At 32.7% G+C, this 18,102-nt stretch overlaps 1 protein-coding gene across 1 annotated transcript; it reads right to left on the bottom strand.

Moving 5' to 3' along the window:
• Nucleotides 1-9,006: 9,006 nt before the first annotated feature.
• LOC114256723 (vacuolar protein sorting-associated protein 20 homolog 1) lies at nucleotides 9,007-14,723 on the bottom strand. The gene is made up of 6 exons (XM_028196393.2): nucleotides 14,190-14,723; nucleotides 13,015-13,167; nucleotides 12,330-12,482; nucleotides 11,193-11,276; nucleotides 9,462-9,627; nucleotides 9,007-9,368 (listed from the first exon to the last, which is right to left on the bottom strand). The coding sequence occupies exons 1-6, from the start codon at nucleotides 14,289-14,291 to the stop codon at nucleotides 9,343-9,345; spliced, it is 684 nt and encodes a 227-aa protein (XP_028052194.2). The 5' UTR covers nucleotides 14,292-14,723; the 3' UTR covers nucleotides 9,007-9,342.
• Between the last annotated feature and the right edge of the window lie 3,379 nt (nucleotides 14,724-18,102).

The following is an 18,102-nucleotide window of genomic DNA, read 5'->3' as shown; positions in this document are numbered from 1 at the left end:
TGCTTTTTTCTATGATCAAAGCACTATGAATTTTACTTTTTGAAAAGAGAGGTATAGCAGAAAAGAAAAACTGAGAAGGAAAGACTAGCAATAGGGATTGAAGAGCAATGGGTGTAAGGAAATGATAAAATATATTTAATTTTAGTCTTTTGTCCTTAAAAATAATTTTACACATGGATAAAATTGGAAACAAAAAATAAAAAATCTCATATAGAGGGTGTAAAGAGGTAAACTAGCGGTGTAAGTAGAATCACTTTGTGTAGTTTATGCTCTTAATGTTTAAAAATGACCATATAACATTTTGTGGTTTGTGAATTGAAGTGTACCATTAAAATCGTTAACGACTTAATGAAAAAGACTAAAATACCCCTGTATTTTCGTCATTTGTTTGAAAGGCAAAATGCACTTTGATCCATGTGCTTTATTTCACGTGCACTTTACCTAGGAGTGTAAAAATGGTCCGCGGCTCGTGGGCTACCCGAAGCCAGCCCGCGGCCCAAGATGGGCCCGGCCCGTTTAGGCCTGGGCCTGGGCTATCATTTTGAAGCTCGGCCCAACCCATCAGCCCGTTTAAAAGGGCCACTCAAGGCTCGGTCCAAGGCCCACTCTGCCCTACTCGAGGCCCAATGTCTTTTTTAGTGGAAAATAATAAAATTGGTAAAAAAATTGGGTAGGCCCACCTAAGCCTGAGGCTAGGACCAGGCCCACCAGCTCGGCCCGCCTAAGGCTCGAATACCCCTGGGCCTAGGGTTGGGCTTGCGTCTAATTTTTTGGCGGGAGCCCGCAAGGCCCAACATGGGCCGGGCCAGGCCAGATTTACACCCTTAGCTTTACCCCCTTCAAATTTGAAAATGAGTATATGACTCCTTCTGTTTGCCACATATTTCACATTTGCTATTAAATTTAATGGAATGTTTAACGGTATTTAACAGTGTAATTTAGTCCACAAACTAAGTAAGGGTTCTATGATCATTTTCAAACGTTAAGGGAATAACCATAGTATTTATAAAAAAAAAATATTATTTTTTAAATATAACGTTAAGGGCTTGTTTGTTTGGACAGATTGGATAATGAGGGATTGTAATTCACCGAACTATTAGTCTTGGGATACATTGTCCCGGATTATTTGGCTGGATTGGATTTGTATCCCATGTTTGTTTAGTCGTGAGATTAGATATCTGGATTGGACTATTCTATTGAATCATATGTTTGTTTAGGATATTATGGACAATGATAAATACTCAAAAGACTGTTTTGCCCTTTTTAATTATTTACTAAATAATAGGAATATTAAATATGAATTATAAATTTTATTTAATTTTTTTACTAGAACTTTTAAAAAATTAAATAAATAGAATATTAATAAAAATTACATAAATTTATTTTAATTTGTAGTTGAGATTTTTAAATTTTATTTTACTTTACTAAGCATGATTAATACCATATGATTATTAAAATAAATAATTTAATAAAGTATAAATAATTTAATAAATAAAATTTATTAAGTATAATTTATCAAATAATTTAATAAATAAATTTTATTTTTAAAAGGATATTAAATAATAGAGGATCAAAAATATAATTTCACTACTTAATCTCATGTGATGAGTTATTCTATGGATTGTGTCCCACCTCCGTGAGATAGAACAATCCATAGATTTGAGATTCATAGTCTGAATAGACTAATAGTTCGGTGTAAAAATTTTAAATCAAATAACAAACTATTAGTTCGGATAAACAAATCATATCCCATGCTATCCTTCCAAACAAACACCACCTAAGGGGATAACACTTTTTTTTGACTGACACAACTCAATGTAATTCATACAACTATCAGTGTGTTTGGTTTGAGTTTTTTGAATTAAGTTTTTTGAAAATTGAGTTTTTTGGTTTTTGTATTTTTTTTGTTTTTAGTGAATATTTTTAAAATTTTAAACATTTTTTTTTAAATTTTTAAGATGTACCTTACTTAGATATATCTAAAAAGTAAAAAATTTGTGAAAAATATTTTTAAAAATTAATAAATACATAAAAATATAAAAAATGTACTGAATTCTTGTTTTTTTTTTTTTGTATTTTTGGTATTTAGTGAATTTTTAAAAGTTTTTTTAAATTTTTTTTTTTACTTTTTAGGTATATTTATGTTAGGTATGTCTAAAAATTAAAAAAATTGCTCAAAATATTAAAAAAATTCAGTAAAAAAAAAAAACAAAAAATAAAAAAGTAAAATTTTTTGAAAAATGAAAACCAAGCATAGTTTAGAACTATCTACACAAATATAGCTAACCTATATCTATACCCATATGAAACAAAGAAGGGTTGAGATTTGGCAATTCCAGTCACCTCTAGAGTGCATACTATATGTACTTATCATAAAAATATGTAATTTTATTATAAAATTTTATAATATTAATTAAAAAATATGTAATTTTATCATAAATTAACGTAACAAATATGTTTAAAATTTTGTATCTTAGTTATGACATTTTTTTATACTAATTTGTGATCAGATTATGCATTTTGTAATTAATATTATAAAATTTTATGATAAAATTATACATTTTTATAATAAATTGCATATGATGTAAACCCCTTAAATTAGCTACCTACGTCCTTTTATTATGGTGTTATTTGAAATGATGTAAATAAAAATATTTTTAAAATTTAAAAAAAATATATATAAAAAAATAATATAACACAAAAAAAAAAAAAAAAAACACTTTTTTATAGTGCACCCAATACACTCTCATACTCTCGTGAGCAAAGCAGCACTTAATGGCCAAGAAAAAATAGCAAAATAGAGAGCTACCCCTTGAATCACCCACCCACCCACCCACTGTTTGCAATCAATTATTTGATGATGGGTGTTAATTACCCAGACTTTGTAAACTTTATTTCTAGTTCTATTTTATCTGCCACCTTTTCTACCCAAAAAAACAAAAAAAACAAAAAAGCTACCTACTTACCTTATTTACTATCGTGAGCAGAGCAGCACTTAATGGCCAAGAAAAAATAGCAAAATGGAGAGCTACCCATGCACCTAAAATTTGTCATCCAGATTTTCATTTTTGGTATATTTTTCATGACATATACAATCTGTTTCTTTCTTTCTTTCTTTTTCTTAAATTTAATAAACAATCTGTTCAATTTCAATTTTTACCAATATAAATGAAACCAACATAAATATAATTTTTTTCACTGTCATTCCCTTTAATTTTTGAAATACCACTTACACACCCCTGTCAGATAACACAGGTTATTGAAACAATGAATTTACGAAAATACCCTTTCCATTGTTCTTACTATGTGGCCCTTGTGCGACCTTCACCCCATCCTTACCATGAGCAACAAGGAGAACTCCGTAACGTATTGGGATTTTTTGTAAATACGAAATGGAAAAATATTTTTATAAAATATTAAATGGTTAATTATTTCTGGTCTTGGTGCTACAAATTTAATATGGTTGATATATGATGTATTAATTTGGTACATGCATGATTTATTGGAAGCTGCAAATGGTGTCTCGTGCTTGGGAAGTCATGGCTGCACTTGAAGGATGTAAATAGATTTGTGGCAGATTGCATGGAGTAATGGAAAGGCATTGCATGGTGGAAACTTTTGGTTGGCATTATAGGGAAGACCAAACGTGTATCAACTTTGTGCATCTTCTCAACTACTTTTGTATTATGTATAAACTATCCTATCACCGTATTATGTACAGGATAATTATAGATATTTATATTTGTTTTAGATTTTTTTTAATATATGAATTATGTTTTTTAAGATTTTTTATAAAAATAATTTAACAATCTTATCACTAACCATAGCATATGGGAAAAGTTAAAAAAAGTACTGCAGTAACTATGCACGGATTGTATTTATAATTATTTGTATGAGGGGATTTTAAATGCTGATTAGGAGATTTTGACCAAATCAATAAATGCAGGTATGTAGAAAGACATGTGAATTGGAAAAAGTTAATAAATGCTGATAAGGGAATTTTGACCAAATCAATAAATGCTGATTTTTTTTTTTAAATAAAAAATTAAAAAAATTCAGATTGAGATATTGGAGCTCTCACAGAACTTGGGGGTTAGAAACCCCTTTTTCTTAATATAGATATAGACATAGATATAGATATAGATATGAGTTTATAGGGTTGAATTGACATAGAGAGAGAGAGAGAGAGAGAGACAAAAAATTGGTGCGAGAGGACAGGAATGGAGACGCATAAAGAAAGAAAAAAATTACTATAAGACACTGAGTGAGTAATGTTTCAACTATCTTGATATGGAATTCAGATAGTAGTGTGAATTTTGAATATTTTTTGGCCATGTCACATGTACTTTCTGTTTTATCTTTATAATGAATTTATCTCTATTCCGTAAATGTAACCATTTAAGCTTAACCACAATAAATATTAAGCATTTCTTTGTGTATGCGTATTTTATTGAGGATTACTTCCATTGTCACATGAGTTCTTATTTATGAAGGGGAATTTATTTCTAATACAACCACCCCATGAAACTAAACGTAATTTACTTTTCCAAGTGCATAAGATATTAAAATGTAGGATAAACTATTAATAGATCCTAATAGTTTAACTTAATTTCCATTAAATCATATTAAAAATAAGTCAGAGTAAAATCGTCGTTAAAAATAATTTTTTATGAAAATTTTTTTTGCATGTTGCTAAAATTTGACAATTAATGACTTTTTTTGTTATAGTTTTTATAAATTGTCTCTAAAATTTAGAATTAGTAACATTTTTCTATGACGAATTTTTTAAACTGTTGCTAAAATTTGAAAATTAGTGATTTTTTTGTGACATTTTTTTAAATTATCACTAAAACTTATAATTAGTGACTTTTTTATGGCAAATTTTTCAAACTGTTGTTAAAAATCAACAGTGACGCTTTTTAATTGTGTTTGATAAAAAATACAATTAATTATCGTAGAATAATAAGTTTACTTATTAGGACCTTACTCTAAAGCATAACTATAAGAAAGAAAACTCAAATCTAATTACTGAAATTGTCATTGGATTAGAATTTGAATTGTACCAAAGAACAACTTGTGTGAATTTGAAACAAATTTACAATAAAATGGGACCCTCTGTATAATTTAAGCAACATAAATGTCACCTAACAAAGCAACGTATAATACAAAAAGAAAGCAATTGACAACTGTCAACTCGATGATAATAAAATCCAAATTAGCAGGGGGGTTGTTATTTTTGGCAGTGGAGGACCATGGAGATAGACTCGTGGTTTGAAGGGTTGGTTATTTTTGGGGTTGTGGAGGTGAAATTATTGGGTGGTGGTTTGGCTGTATAGAGGTCGAGTGTGGGTTGCTCTGTTAATAATGAATAAAGAAGAGAAGAGAAAGATGGTGTGGTGTATATAATTATTAATTCTCTTGTTATTTTAAAAAATGAAATTTAAATTATTTCAATTGAAGAAGGGCACTTTCGGCATTTTAAAATGTTAAAGTAGTGACATCAGCTTAATTTGTTAGGTCAACTAATAATAGATGCGTTTGGAGGGTCTCAAAATGGCCGCAGACAATATAGTTGATATTATTTTAACTTGTTAAATTCGTTTCATGGTATGTCTTAATTTGTTTGAGTGTTCAATCTATTTCAATTCATAAAAGATGATTTAAGATTTTAGATAAAGATTTATAATTTGAATTTGCCCATAAACTTGACCCGTAAGAGCCAGCACGGGTAAGTCTAATGTTTAGTTTGATTTTTTTATGTCTAATGTTTAGGTTATTTTTATTTTTATTTCAATCATGTTTGAATTTTTTTTTCTTTCCGTTTTTTTCTCTCCACTTGTAGGTATTATATATTACTTGATTTTTTTTTTTATTATATGAAATGTAAAAAGATTTTTAAAAAAATTAAAATACTTGAATTGTGTTAGAGAGTAAACAATAAAAATAATTAATGAAAATATTAAAAATATGTGAATGAAAAATGTGTAGAACATAATAATACAAGTATAATGAAAAATGTGTCGTCTGATTCGATTTAATTTTAGCCTGTAAGATTTGAAATTATGAGTGAGATATGATTTTAGTTTTTTAAATATGCCCAACTCGTACCAGTTCGTTGACTAGTCAAAACTCTAAAAACACGTTAAAATATGAGATTTAGACACAATAATTGTGAGATGTGTAATGTCAATCCGTCCCATTGATAACCCCTAAACGGGTCTGTATATGTTCCATAAAATTCTAAATAAGGAACGTTAACGCTATTTTAGAAAAAAAAGAGGGTGATAGTGATATTTCAAAAGAATCAGGGTGTCAGTCAGTGTAATTTACTATTTTGTATATTAATAAAGCTTTGTAGCTCGAAATTTCAACCACAAATGGCCCGAATTTTAGCACTCTCTACCAAACAAGAAAGAGAAAAGAAAAAAAAAAAAAACTTTCATTATGTGTCCTGAGGGCTCTCTGTGTGTGTATGTGTGTGCGCAGGCGCGTGTGTGACCACTTCCATTAGTCCATTTTGGTAGATACGTAGCTTTACTCTCTCTCTCTCTCTTTCTCCGTGACCATCTTGTGATGGGTTTGATAGTTTTTAGAGAGAGAAAGTGATTTTGCTTCAATTTTGTGGTGGGTTTGGTAGTTTTTAGAGAGAGAAAGTAGAGGAAGAAGAAGAAGCTGAAGAGAAAGGAGTTTGATAGTTTTTTAGAGAGAGAAAGTGGATTTGTTAGAGAGAGAAAGTAGAGAAAGAAGAAGAGGAAGCTGAGATTCAACACTACAAACCCACTCCGCCCACTTCCCATTCGGCTGGCAAAGCCATCTCCGACGTTCTCTCTTCCTCTTTTGTTCCTCCTTTTCCTCTCTCTCTTGTCGTCACCTCGCCTCTCTATGTGTTAGAGTTTGGTGTTTGAGAGTGAAAAGAGAGGGGGAAGGAAAAACAAAGAACAAAAAAAAAAAAACAAGTGCCAAAACGATGTCATTTTGACACATTTGAAGTAGCCAATTTTTGAGCTACCCAACAGAACTGATTTATAATACATGTCATAGAAGAAGTCATTTGTGGACTAACATGCACCTTATCAAAAATTGTGTAATTTTATTATAAAATTTTGTAATATTAATCATAAAATATATAATTTTATCACAAATTAATGTAACAAAATGTCTAAAATTTTGTGGTTTATGTAATAAAAATTTGTGACGTACTTACGACATTTTTTGTTACGTTAATTTGTAACGAAATAATATATTTTGTGATTAATGTTACGAAATTTTATGATAAAATTATGTTAATTCATAATAGAATACATATGATACACACTCCTTCATGGGTGTGTACACAGACAACCAAACATAGAACCAAATACAGAAACTGTTCATCCGGATGACCGCCCAAACAACCGGCCAGAGCTTGTTCATCGCGGCTGTGTTCTTGTCTTCCAATTGTCTAACCGATCATCTGAATGAATAATTTATATGTTTAATTCTCAATGTGCATAGCATTACTGAACTCAACACAGACCCAAACCATTTACATCTCAAATCGCATACAACATGAGCATTAACCTCATATGATTGCTACGGGGAAAGAAAACAATTTATAAACAAAAAATTTGTACATGAAACTTATCTATATTATTATATAAAGTGAGCTCTTAACTTGATTTCTTGAAATTTTTGCCATGTGACATTTATATAGGAACTTAATAAACCAATCATAATCAATCACTTCTACATTCTTACTTTTCCACGTTTATCTCCCAAACTACTGTACAGTTTCAAAATCACTTCTTATTTTGTGTATTAGTGGAATCTATTGTGTGTGAGGGAAATTTCTGTTTGTAAAATTTTATTGGGAATGTTTTTACGCGGTGTTCGAGAATGAGATAAGCAAATAAATAATAAAAAAATTATAAATAATAAGGAAGAAACCAAAAGATATTAAAAATAAATAAATATTTAATTTTTCCCATGATCTTTATAACAAAAATATTTGGATGGTTCCTAAAAAAATTAAAAAATGAAACTTAAAAAAAAATAATTGAAGATAAATCAAAATTTTAAATTTATTTGTTATAGCTAATAAGATTCAATTTATTTTTTATATTTTTTATATTTATTGATTAGCAGTTTATTATTTGTAAATAAATAATAAGATTCTAAAAAATATTAAATTAAAAAAAAGAAGAAGATAGGATATCTTGAAAAATTATGTAGAAATATAATTTTAAATTTGGTTAAGCAAATAAAATAAAAAAAATTTATAAATAAGAAGACACCAAAAGATATTAAAATTAAAAATAAATATTATAATTTTTTTTTAATAATAAATATTATAATTTTTTTCGAGTTAAACGCATTATATGTATCCCACCACTAATTCAAAATAATAGAAGTGACATTTTTGGGGAAAGGGTGTGGGTAAATTTAAACAACAATGATTCATCCAACTAAAAACACCACCACTAATAGCACTAATGCATTAAAAAAAAAAAAAAAAAAAATACAACTCCAAGACCAAAACATCACATCTTTAATGACGGGACCCACTGCTACCTAATTAGTGGGAGCACTAAGTAGTGTCCCCAAACATTTTTCAAATTTAAATTATCAGTGATTTGACTTGAAATGAAATGACTATAATAAATCACAGAGTAATTCTGATTATTTGGTGAATTCATTTATACTTTTTTTAATTTTTTAAATTTTTTTTTTTTGAGTTTCTAAATTCAGCTAGGTTAGACAAACAAGAAAATCAAAAACAAATTTTAAAAATTTCAAAAAGAGTCTGGAAAGATAAAAATAAACCAGAAATAGTACTTTCTTTTTATACTTTGCCTTATTCAAAATTTTTTTGGAATTTTCAAAATTTGTTTATACAAGATAAGTATAACTTTTTGACATAATTTTGAAAAAAAAGTCACTAAGACCCCCAAAAAAATAAAAAATAAAAAAAATGAGAAGACTCTTTTAGGTCTTCCCAAACACCATCTAAAGTTCACACCACACCTATTTTGAATTCTTCAAATTTTATTTTTTCTTCTTAATTCGCACCATCTTCTAAGCAATTAACACCAATTCTGTACAAATACAGGACATGAAAAGTATATCATATAAGTCAAGATCTACAAATTTGCTATAAACCACACAACCTGAAAGAGAAAATAAAACAATTAAAAGAAGGCAAAAGAAGAAGATGTACATAATAACACTGAAGTACAAGAGAAGATTCAGGCCAACAAAAGGGCCGTTTGGCATTTCAAAATCGGTCAAATGGAAGTTTTTTTAATGGTTATATCGAAGATATCCAATGGAAAGTAGTAACCATCATGCCATGTTTTCTTCACATTAGGCAGGCATAGGTTCCTCCATGACTGTATAATTAGAACCAAAAAACCAAATCAAAATTTAAGGAAAAAAAGAAGTTAAACAATATATGAGAGAGAGAGAGAGAGAGAGAGAGAGACCTCTTTTCTTTTCGGAAACTTCAGCTGAAGCATCTTGTGCCTCATCAGCAACCACCTTGGGAGCAACCGGTGCTTTTGTTGGTACATCAGGAAGGTCCAACTCATCTTCAATTTCTTCCGTAACAAGCTCCTTAGAAGGAACTTCCGGCAGATCTTGGAGCGCCATCTGGCAAAAAGAAACCAGTTTTCCCCCATTAGATGCGAAAAACCAAAAATCAAAAGGATGGTCTTGCAAATAACAAATTCTGAAACATAACACCTACAAAAGATGCATACATATTGGAAGCAAACAAAAGATGGAAACAACATTAAATCAATCATAGAAGAACTAGTGAAAAAATCAAACTTCAATGGATAAAGCTGAAGAAGAAGACAACCCAACACAATCTCCCATCTTTAAAAGGTTTATTGCAGCAAATGTGTGGTAGTTCAATATGGTAACATGTAGTTTCTTCGCTTTTGTCATTGTGTGTTAAAATACTTATCAAAACGGAAGAGTTACAAGTGGAGGGGCTACTAGTCGCCATGTTACGTTCCCAGCAACGAGTCTATTTCAATTCTCTTTCAACCAAAATACAAATGGGCACAAGGGATCTAATCCTCATGAACTTCACATTGGTTCATATCAAATTTAGCATCCAACAGATCCAACCTAATGAATAAAGAATGTTCATGCAACGTACAAAAGTGTAAATCCAACAAGCTAGTTACCCAATATCCTTGTGTTATTCGGACTTCTAAATGCAATAATGTACACCTTATCTTTTATGTTAAGTTGCTTTGCTTGATTTGGAACCCTAAATATATCGTTGATCCCATTTCCTAACAACTTAAACTTTTGAGACAATTGGTTTCTTAACATAGTATCAAAACTCAAGTCAAGAAAGTCTTAGGTCAAAGACTCTCTGTTTACATTTGTTCTCCGTTTGCATTCCGCTTCAATCTATATGTTTATTGCATCTCCACCATGCAAGACAGGATTGTACATGGCGGATGATGTTGGAAAGTTTGATATACATTGTTAGGTCCATTTCTTAACAATTTAAGCTTTTGGGACAATTAGTGATTTAACAACAAATGTCAATGATGTCAAATATACAACACTTCATTATCCCAGATAAGAGAGCTCACTAACAAATTAGTACAAAGTGAAATTCCCTATACAGTATTGAGTATTGATTATGGCTCACTCAACTGAACAAAGCCTTAAATCTCAGAACTTTAATTTGCTGTTTGTATTACAACTAAATTGAATAAAACAGAAGTGCTCATGCCAACTCTAACTAGCTGTTTGATTTTAGCCAGTCTTTAATTTGCAATTATCAATTGGCATGTGTTCTATATAAGCTACACAAATTATTCACAATATAGCCATCTCATCCATGCAGGTATATTTCGATTACTGCCAAATCCTTCGTTCAAGAGGCAGTATGGGTAGACAAATGCCAAGATGTCAAATTAAATCACTTCCATGATCCCAAATATGAAAACTCAATAATAAATTTAGTAGAATGTGAAATTCCCTATACAGTATTGATATTGATTATTGATTATGGCCCACTCAACTGAACAAAACCATAAATCCCACAACTCTAATAGGTAGTTTTTATTGCGAACGAATATAACAGGAGCAAAGATGCTATTGGTGACAGGTGAAAATGAGTTAAGCAGAATATGTCAACAAAAATGCTAAAGATTGGAACAAATTATTTGAGCACCAAATACACATACCTGAGTTTCCAGGTTCTCAAACTCTGCTAAAACTTCCTCTTCATCTTCCGCAGAAAGTTTCTCACCCAAAATTGCATTAATTTCCTTCAAGATGCATAAAAGAGGACGTCAAGAATTAAAAATCTCAATTTTATCCCAAGAAAGGAAAGCAGATAAGAATAAACATGTTGACAATTATTAATAGATGAAAAACATGCCAGAAACAAGAACAAGGTACAGAGAGAGAGGGGTGCAAAAAAAGAGAGTGATATGTTAAATAACCATATCAAGAAGCATCATTTGTTAGTTATCAAGGGAAAAAAAAAATAATAGTTAAACCATCATTTGTTATTCCTACAATGAAAATCTGAGATAAGATTTGCACAATCACCAAATTGCTCCAGATTAATCCATGATAAACCCTGGATTACACAACTTATCTAAGCTTTTTGAAGTGCAAATACACCATCAACCTAAAACTCTAGTCTTAGGCAACTTTTATTTCCTTCTCTCTCTTTCTCTATCTTTTTTCTTTGGGTAAGTCAGATGCTAGTCAACTCTTTCCATAGATACAAAACTCTCACACAACTTTGCACTGGAAGGGTCACAATAGAAGTCATCCGAGCTCTATCCATTTCACCAACCAAAATTGGACCGCTCCATGCACCATGCCTGTAGGAGTTGGTGCAGGTGAAGCGAACACCCTTTAGTTCAATACTTTCTCCCCCAAATTGTAAGAGCAAATCAATAGCAGAAGAACAATGGTTCACCAAATGCAAAGGTCTTTTCATTGTTCAAGCTTCTGAAATTAGTTCAACCTATATGTGCTTTTCTAATAATGAGAAACTTCTTAAACAGAAAGCACATATACTTTGTACTTCAACATACTAACAAAAGTTTATCTAGGAAAAATGTTCACCCAAAAAGAATTAAAAAAAAAAAGGTCTTTAAAAGAATTAAACACAAAAAACAGCAGTATATGCTGTATACTCCTTGCATACACAAACTTTGGTCACTCACCAGTAGTGGAGAAAAATAAACTTACCAAAAACTTATTTCACTTTTTAGTGGATCAAAAAATCATGAATTGAGCAAGATTACAAGATCTTCTACGAAGTGAACGATAAGCGAGGAAATATAAAGGAAAGACACACTCACATCTTGATAAGCTTTAGCTTCAGCAGTATCATCCATCAGTTTCTGAACATCCTCCAAGTTGATCTCACTTTGTATTGCTTTCATTGCATTATTCCCTGCTTTCAAACTCTCAAAAACAGCCTTTTGCTTGCTTGCCAGTTCAATATCTGCCAACTAAACCAAATTGTACATCAAGTACCTGTTTTATGAAAATACATGATGCGGAACGGCCATACACTGATTATTGGTGTAGATTTTATTAATAACTTTATAATTTTATTTATGTCTTTACTATTTTATTTAATTCATTTATATTTATAGTTTAATCAGAATCATAGAATATTTGGCTTCTTATTTAAGTAGATTAAGTTTCCAATAATATTATGATTTAGTTTCCTACTTGAACTTAGGGTCTTGTGGCCTATATATATATTAGATCTTTGCAATGTAATAGCCAGCTTTGTATTAATGAATTGAGAGTGTTTTAGACTATAGCCGTGTTAGGGCAGTTGCCCTCTTTTTCTTCTCTATCTTCTCTTTCTCTATTATTGGGTACTACTTCTCTTTCTTTATTGTGTACTGCATCAATACGTAAATCATGCAAAGGGTGTAAACAAAGCATCAAACAATAAATACAGATATAACTACAAAATAAGTAACTGAACAAAAGGAATGGCTTGATTTTATTATAAAATAAATTACTTACTTGCTGCTCAACATTAATGAGGTAGGCATCAACTTGTTTCAATAATTCCTCTTGCACCTTCTTCTTCTTCAATGCTAGTAAGGCTCTGTCTTTCTTCTTTTCACGGAGCAAGTCCCTTGCAGCTTGCTTTTCAGCTTCAATTACAGCATCCAGCTGAAAGAAGTAGATGACAGGAATTGGAGCATTATGTGGAGCTTGCAGAGAGAAAACAATATGCGCATTTTAAAGGAAACAGGGTTAGCAATTCAAAAACAAAAGACGAGTATTTTGCATAGTTTTATTATTTATTTGCTTTTGCTTAAAGGATTTTTTTTTTTTTTTTCCTCGTGAATCCTCATTTGTTCTTGTAGATTTTGTAGGTGGCTTCAATTTCAATGTTGAGCCGGACTTCTTAGTTTTTGTACAAAGGTTGTGCCCCTTCTGGCACTCTTTTTCTAGTACAATACTAACTTATCATTGTCAATATACATATATACATACATATACATCAAATAACATCAGATGCTACTGTGTTACACTATCCTATACAATAAACCCTCAAGGAAAGGGAAATTCAGAGATCATTATACAAGGTAGTTATCTTGAAAAAGGTAGCCGAGAATCCATTTCTTTAGAATATCCTAGGGTCACCTGACATATATACTCCTTTTCTTCTACATTTTAAAATCCCAAACATACATGCCTTACTTAACGTAGGGTAATTCCTCCAATTCAGCTTGCAAGGCATACGCAGTTCATGACATTCAACTAACGCTTCAAATGTAATCGCCAAAAATATTGATATCACATACTCTGCGCAAGCAAATAAATGATAATGCCTCTAAATAATTTAGAAATGACTACAACTAATCAAAATATCTTGAATCCAACAGGCTCCCATCTCCTCCAATATTGTATTTATCTCACTTCAGAACAAAACCCATAATTTTTTACGCATTTCCTCTTTAACCAACATCAACCACCTAGAGAATTGGGACTAGCTCAGGTACATAATTCTCCAACAATGATCAAAATTATCCCTCACCAGGGCAACTCTCAATTAATTCCTATTCTAACACCATGGAAATCAACACAATTACCTCATTCCAACCACGTTTCGACCTCATAGCCAGTTGAGATCTTCAATCAAGATTAAACCCAGAAATTAAAAGTGAACAAATTTCAAAATACAGTACCTTTCGCTGATAATCGGCAAGCTTACGCCTCTGGGTCTTGAGAGAGAGGATTGCTTTGTCGACATCGGTGACCTTGGGTTTCTTCACGAATAAGTTCCCCATTTAAAATTTACTCTCAGAACAAATACGAGAAAATCACCGATTGCAACAGCGATTCCAACTCTGTTAAGGCAACGAATAGAGAATAGATCGGATCGAGTGCTTGGGAAACCCTAATAGAGCTGCCGCATCGCTGTCAAACTCCTCCTCTGAAGCTTCTTCTTCCTTGGTTAACAGATAATTGTATGTATCTATAAGCTATATATACGTATAGAGAGAGAGAGAGAGAGAGAGAGAGAGAGAGAGAGAGGAATTTGATGAGTCGAGAACCAGATTGAGCTTTGGAGGCTCCTAAAATCCTCTCTTTGCACGCCGGTCTTCGCCGGAGGACGGAAAGGCAAAAGGCCAAAAATAAATCCCCTGTATGTTTTTTATTTTTTTATTGTTTACGCCTTACATCAAATTTCACTTCAATCTCATATATGAAGTTGTCATAATTAACTCTCTACGCTTCTGATTTGACTTTAGGCTAAATTTGAGAAGTCTTAAAAAAAAGTCAAAAAAATTAAAAAGTTATTTAAAAAATTAAAAAATTATTACTAATTATCAAAAGTCAACAATTACGATGGCATAATTTTCAATACTAATTTTCTCTTACACATTAATATATACAATTTTAATACATATTTTTTCATAAAAAGTCAAAAGTTGACCCAAATATTCATATTTTCAACCTCAACTTTTTAGTCTAAAAAGACAAAAAAGTACACTTATTTAAGACACCCCAAACAACCCCTTAGTATTTACATATAAAATTGCGGTAATCAACACCTTATACTTCTAATCAAATATCAATTTCTCTCTTATGCTACTCCATTGTTTAATTTTTTAACAGAATTCAGTTATGTAACAAGCATGTGACTATGAAATGAAGGTAAGAGAAGAAAATCATCTTTATTTTCAACTAATATACACTTTGTCTCATGTAATAAGCATGTAAGAGTTATATAATATAATACAAAATAATAATTGAGATCCCTACAAAAACTCAACCCCCACAACCCCCACATTGAAATAGAGGAAAAAAACAAAAAAACAAAAACAAAAACACACTTGGACCAATCACATACATTTAGGGGGTCATGAGAGTCCCCAATTTGGGGGTCCCAAGCTTTTTCCTACAATATATGTGTTTATATGTTGAAAATTGAGACAAAAAGGTAAGAAAATAGAATTTTTGAAATAAGAAAATGCAGAAAATTTAAAGGGAAATAAAGAGGAATATACAGAAACTACGTTACTATGGAAAATAGAGTTTCATGATTCTAATTTTTACAAAATCCTATTCATCTCTTTGATCATTTCTAATCTGTGTTTTATTTTAACCAAATATAGTCAAAATTTGATGTAAATTTGGGATGAAATGTGTATAGATAAAAAATTTGAATGATTTTCCTCTTTTACCCTCATTTTGTAGTCATATACTTGTCATATTGCGGACTTCTGTTAATGACTTATACAACATTGACACTTAACCAGAAGTGTAGGGTTGCTTGTCATGATTTCATAAGTATAGGAGGTTTTTTTTTTATCATAGAAATGCCCGAAGGCTACAAAGAAATGCCCGAAGGCTACAAAGAAACATCCGCCAAAAGCAAAGCCGAGAGAGCAGCAGGAGGGGTAGAAACCCAGTTAGAAGGCAGAGCTCCATGAATATGAGCTCGTGCTACCCAGCGAGCTACTTCGTTTGACTCCCTAGGAATCCAAGCAAAGGAAACTTGGGAAGAAGAAGACACAACCTGAATATCATGTAGGAGTGCAGCAATGTCCCAGGGAGGAACCATCTCAGAAACACAAAGGGTGATCACTTTTTGGCTGTCACTCTCCACTTGAAGATTCAAAAGACCCAGAGCTTGAAGAAACATGCAAGCAAGACGAATAACATGAGCTTCTCCTTGTTTAGCTGAAGAAAAGTAGGCTATAGAGGTCGCACCATCAATTAGTTTCCCGTGGCTATCTCGCAGAATGACAGCCAACACTGCTCTACCATCCGAAGAAGAGAAGCTGGCATCACAGGAAACTTTCATACAGCCAGGAGGGGAGCTATCCAACGAGGGAGAGAGCGATCTGGAATAGAATTCTGCTATGATGGAGGCTTGGGGTGGTGATGGGCTTGTTCAAATTCTTACCAATAAGCACGGGCTTGTTGAGAAACTCGATGAGGATCCACAGAGCATTGTTGAAAAACCCAACTGTTCCTACTTTTCCATATACACCAACCAACGATGGCCACCCTACTCACCATCTCTCTTCTGTCAAGCGCTTGAGAGCAAGATTGCATCAGAGATACCGTCCACTGGAGAGCTGAAGCAATCGGATCGGACCAATTCAAAGCCCCAAATTACATCCAAACCACACGGCTCTCACCTAGTCACAGTGGAAGAGAATATGCTCGATGGATTCAACACTTTCCTGATATACCGAACAGTTAGGAGAAGGAGCACACTTTCGCCGATAACCACTCTTGACTTCATAATTTCCTTTATTGGTATAGTGCCAGATCAGAGTATCCGCTTGACCCTCAGATAAGATAGGAATGACTGAGATATTACTAACATCCTCGTGATTGACAATCCCCAGAAGTTTGTCTCTGTCCCACACAGCGTGGGTCGAATTGATTACATCCCCAACCCACTGAACTTGGCAGCCATCTGGTTTCAAATTGGTCGGTTTAAAATGTGGAGAATAATGAATCCAACGGTCCTCCTAAAAATTAATGGACTGACCATTACTAACTTGCCACCAAAGGCCTTTACGAAGGAGATCCCTCTCTTGGAGAATGCTTGACCATGCCCAAGATGCCCTTCTCCCCCTTCCAGCTGAAAGAAAATCCGAAGATGGAAAATAAATTCCCTTTAGAAGTTGGGCACAAAGGGAGTTGGGAAATTTAAACAACCACCAAGCTTGTTTAGCGAGAAGGGCAAGGTTGAAAGCTCTAAAGTCCTGAAAGCCCATACCTCCATGAGACTTGGTGAGAGAGAGTTTGGCCCAACTCGCCCAGTGGATGCCTCTATCCTCCGGGTCGCCTCCTCACCAAAAGTTGCGGGTGTAGGAGTTAAGTTGATCATTGAATTTTTTTGGGAGTATGAAATAGGACATTGCATAGGAAGGAATTGCTTGGACCACCGCTTTCACAAGGGTTTCTCTACCGACTTGTGATAGTAATCTCTGCTTCCACCCTTGCATTTTCTGAACAGCTCTATCTATGAGACAATTATAAGCTTCAGACTTTGATTTACCTCAACTAGAAGGAAGCCCAAGGTATTTAGAAGTTTGTTGGGTAGAGGAGACGCCCAAACTGCTGCAAGTATCTAAACGGGTCTAAGCAGGAGTGTTAGAAGAAAAAGCAATCCCAGACTTGTCCAAGTTAATGAGATGTCCCGAAGCTAAGCAATAGGACTCCAAGGTCTGTTTTAAAGCTAGGCATTCCTCTGCTTCAACCTTGGCAAAAAGTAATGCATCATCAGCGAAAAAAAAGTGTGTCAATGGAGGGCTACTGTGCTTGATCTTAAGGCCCTTGATCCGTGTTTCGTGAAGGCTCTTGGTCAGAGAAGCAGAGAGGACATCAGCAGCCAAAACAAAGAGATACGGAGAAAGGGGATCACCCTGCCTCAAGCCCCGAGTGGGGATAAAGGAAGCACGTTTCCTCCCATTAGCAAAGACTGAGAAAGACACCGTTGTAACAACTGCCATAATCCATTGAATCCAAAGACCAGCAAACCCCATCCTCTCTAAGAGGGCAGATAAGAAATCCCATTGAACTCGGTCATAAGCCTTATTAAAATCCAGCTTCACCGCCATTGCACAGTCGACC

This window comes from Camellia sinensis, chromosome 1 (genome assembly GCF_055761805.1).
Source record: "Camellia sinensis isolate YWXY chromosome 1, ASM5576180v1, whole genome shotgun sequence".
In the NCBI taxonomy this organism is placed as follows: domain Eukaryota; kingdom Viridiplantae; phylum Streptophyta; class Magnoliopsida; order Ericales; family Theaceae; genus Camellia; species Camellia sinensis.
This window is presented reverse-complemented; position numbering and strand designations above follow the sequence as displayed.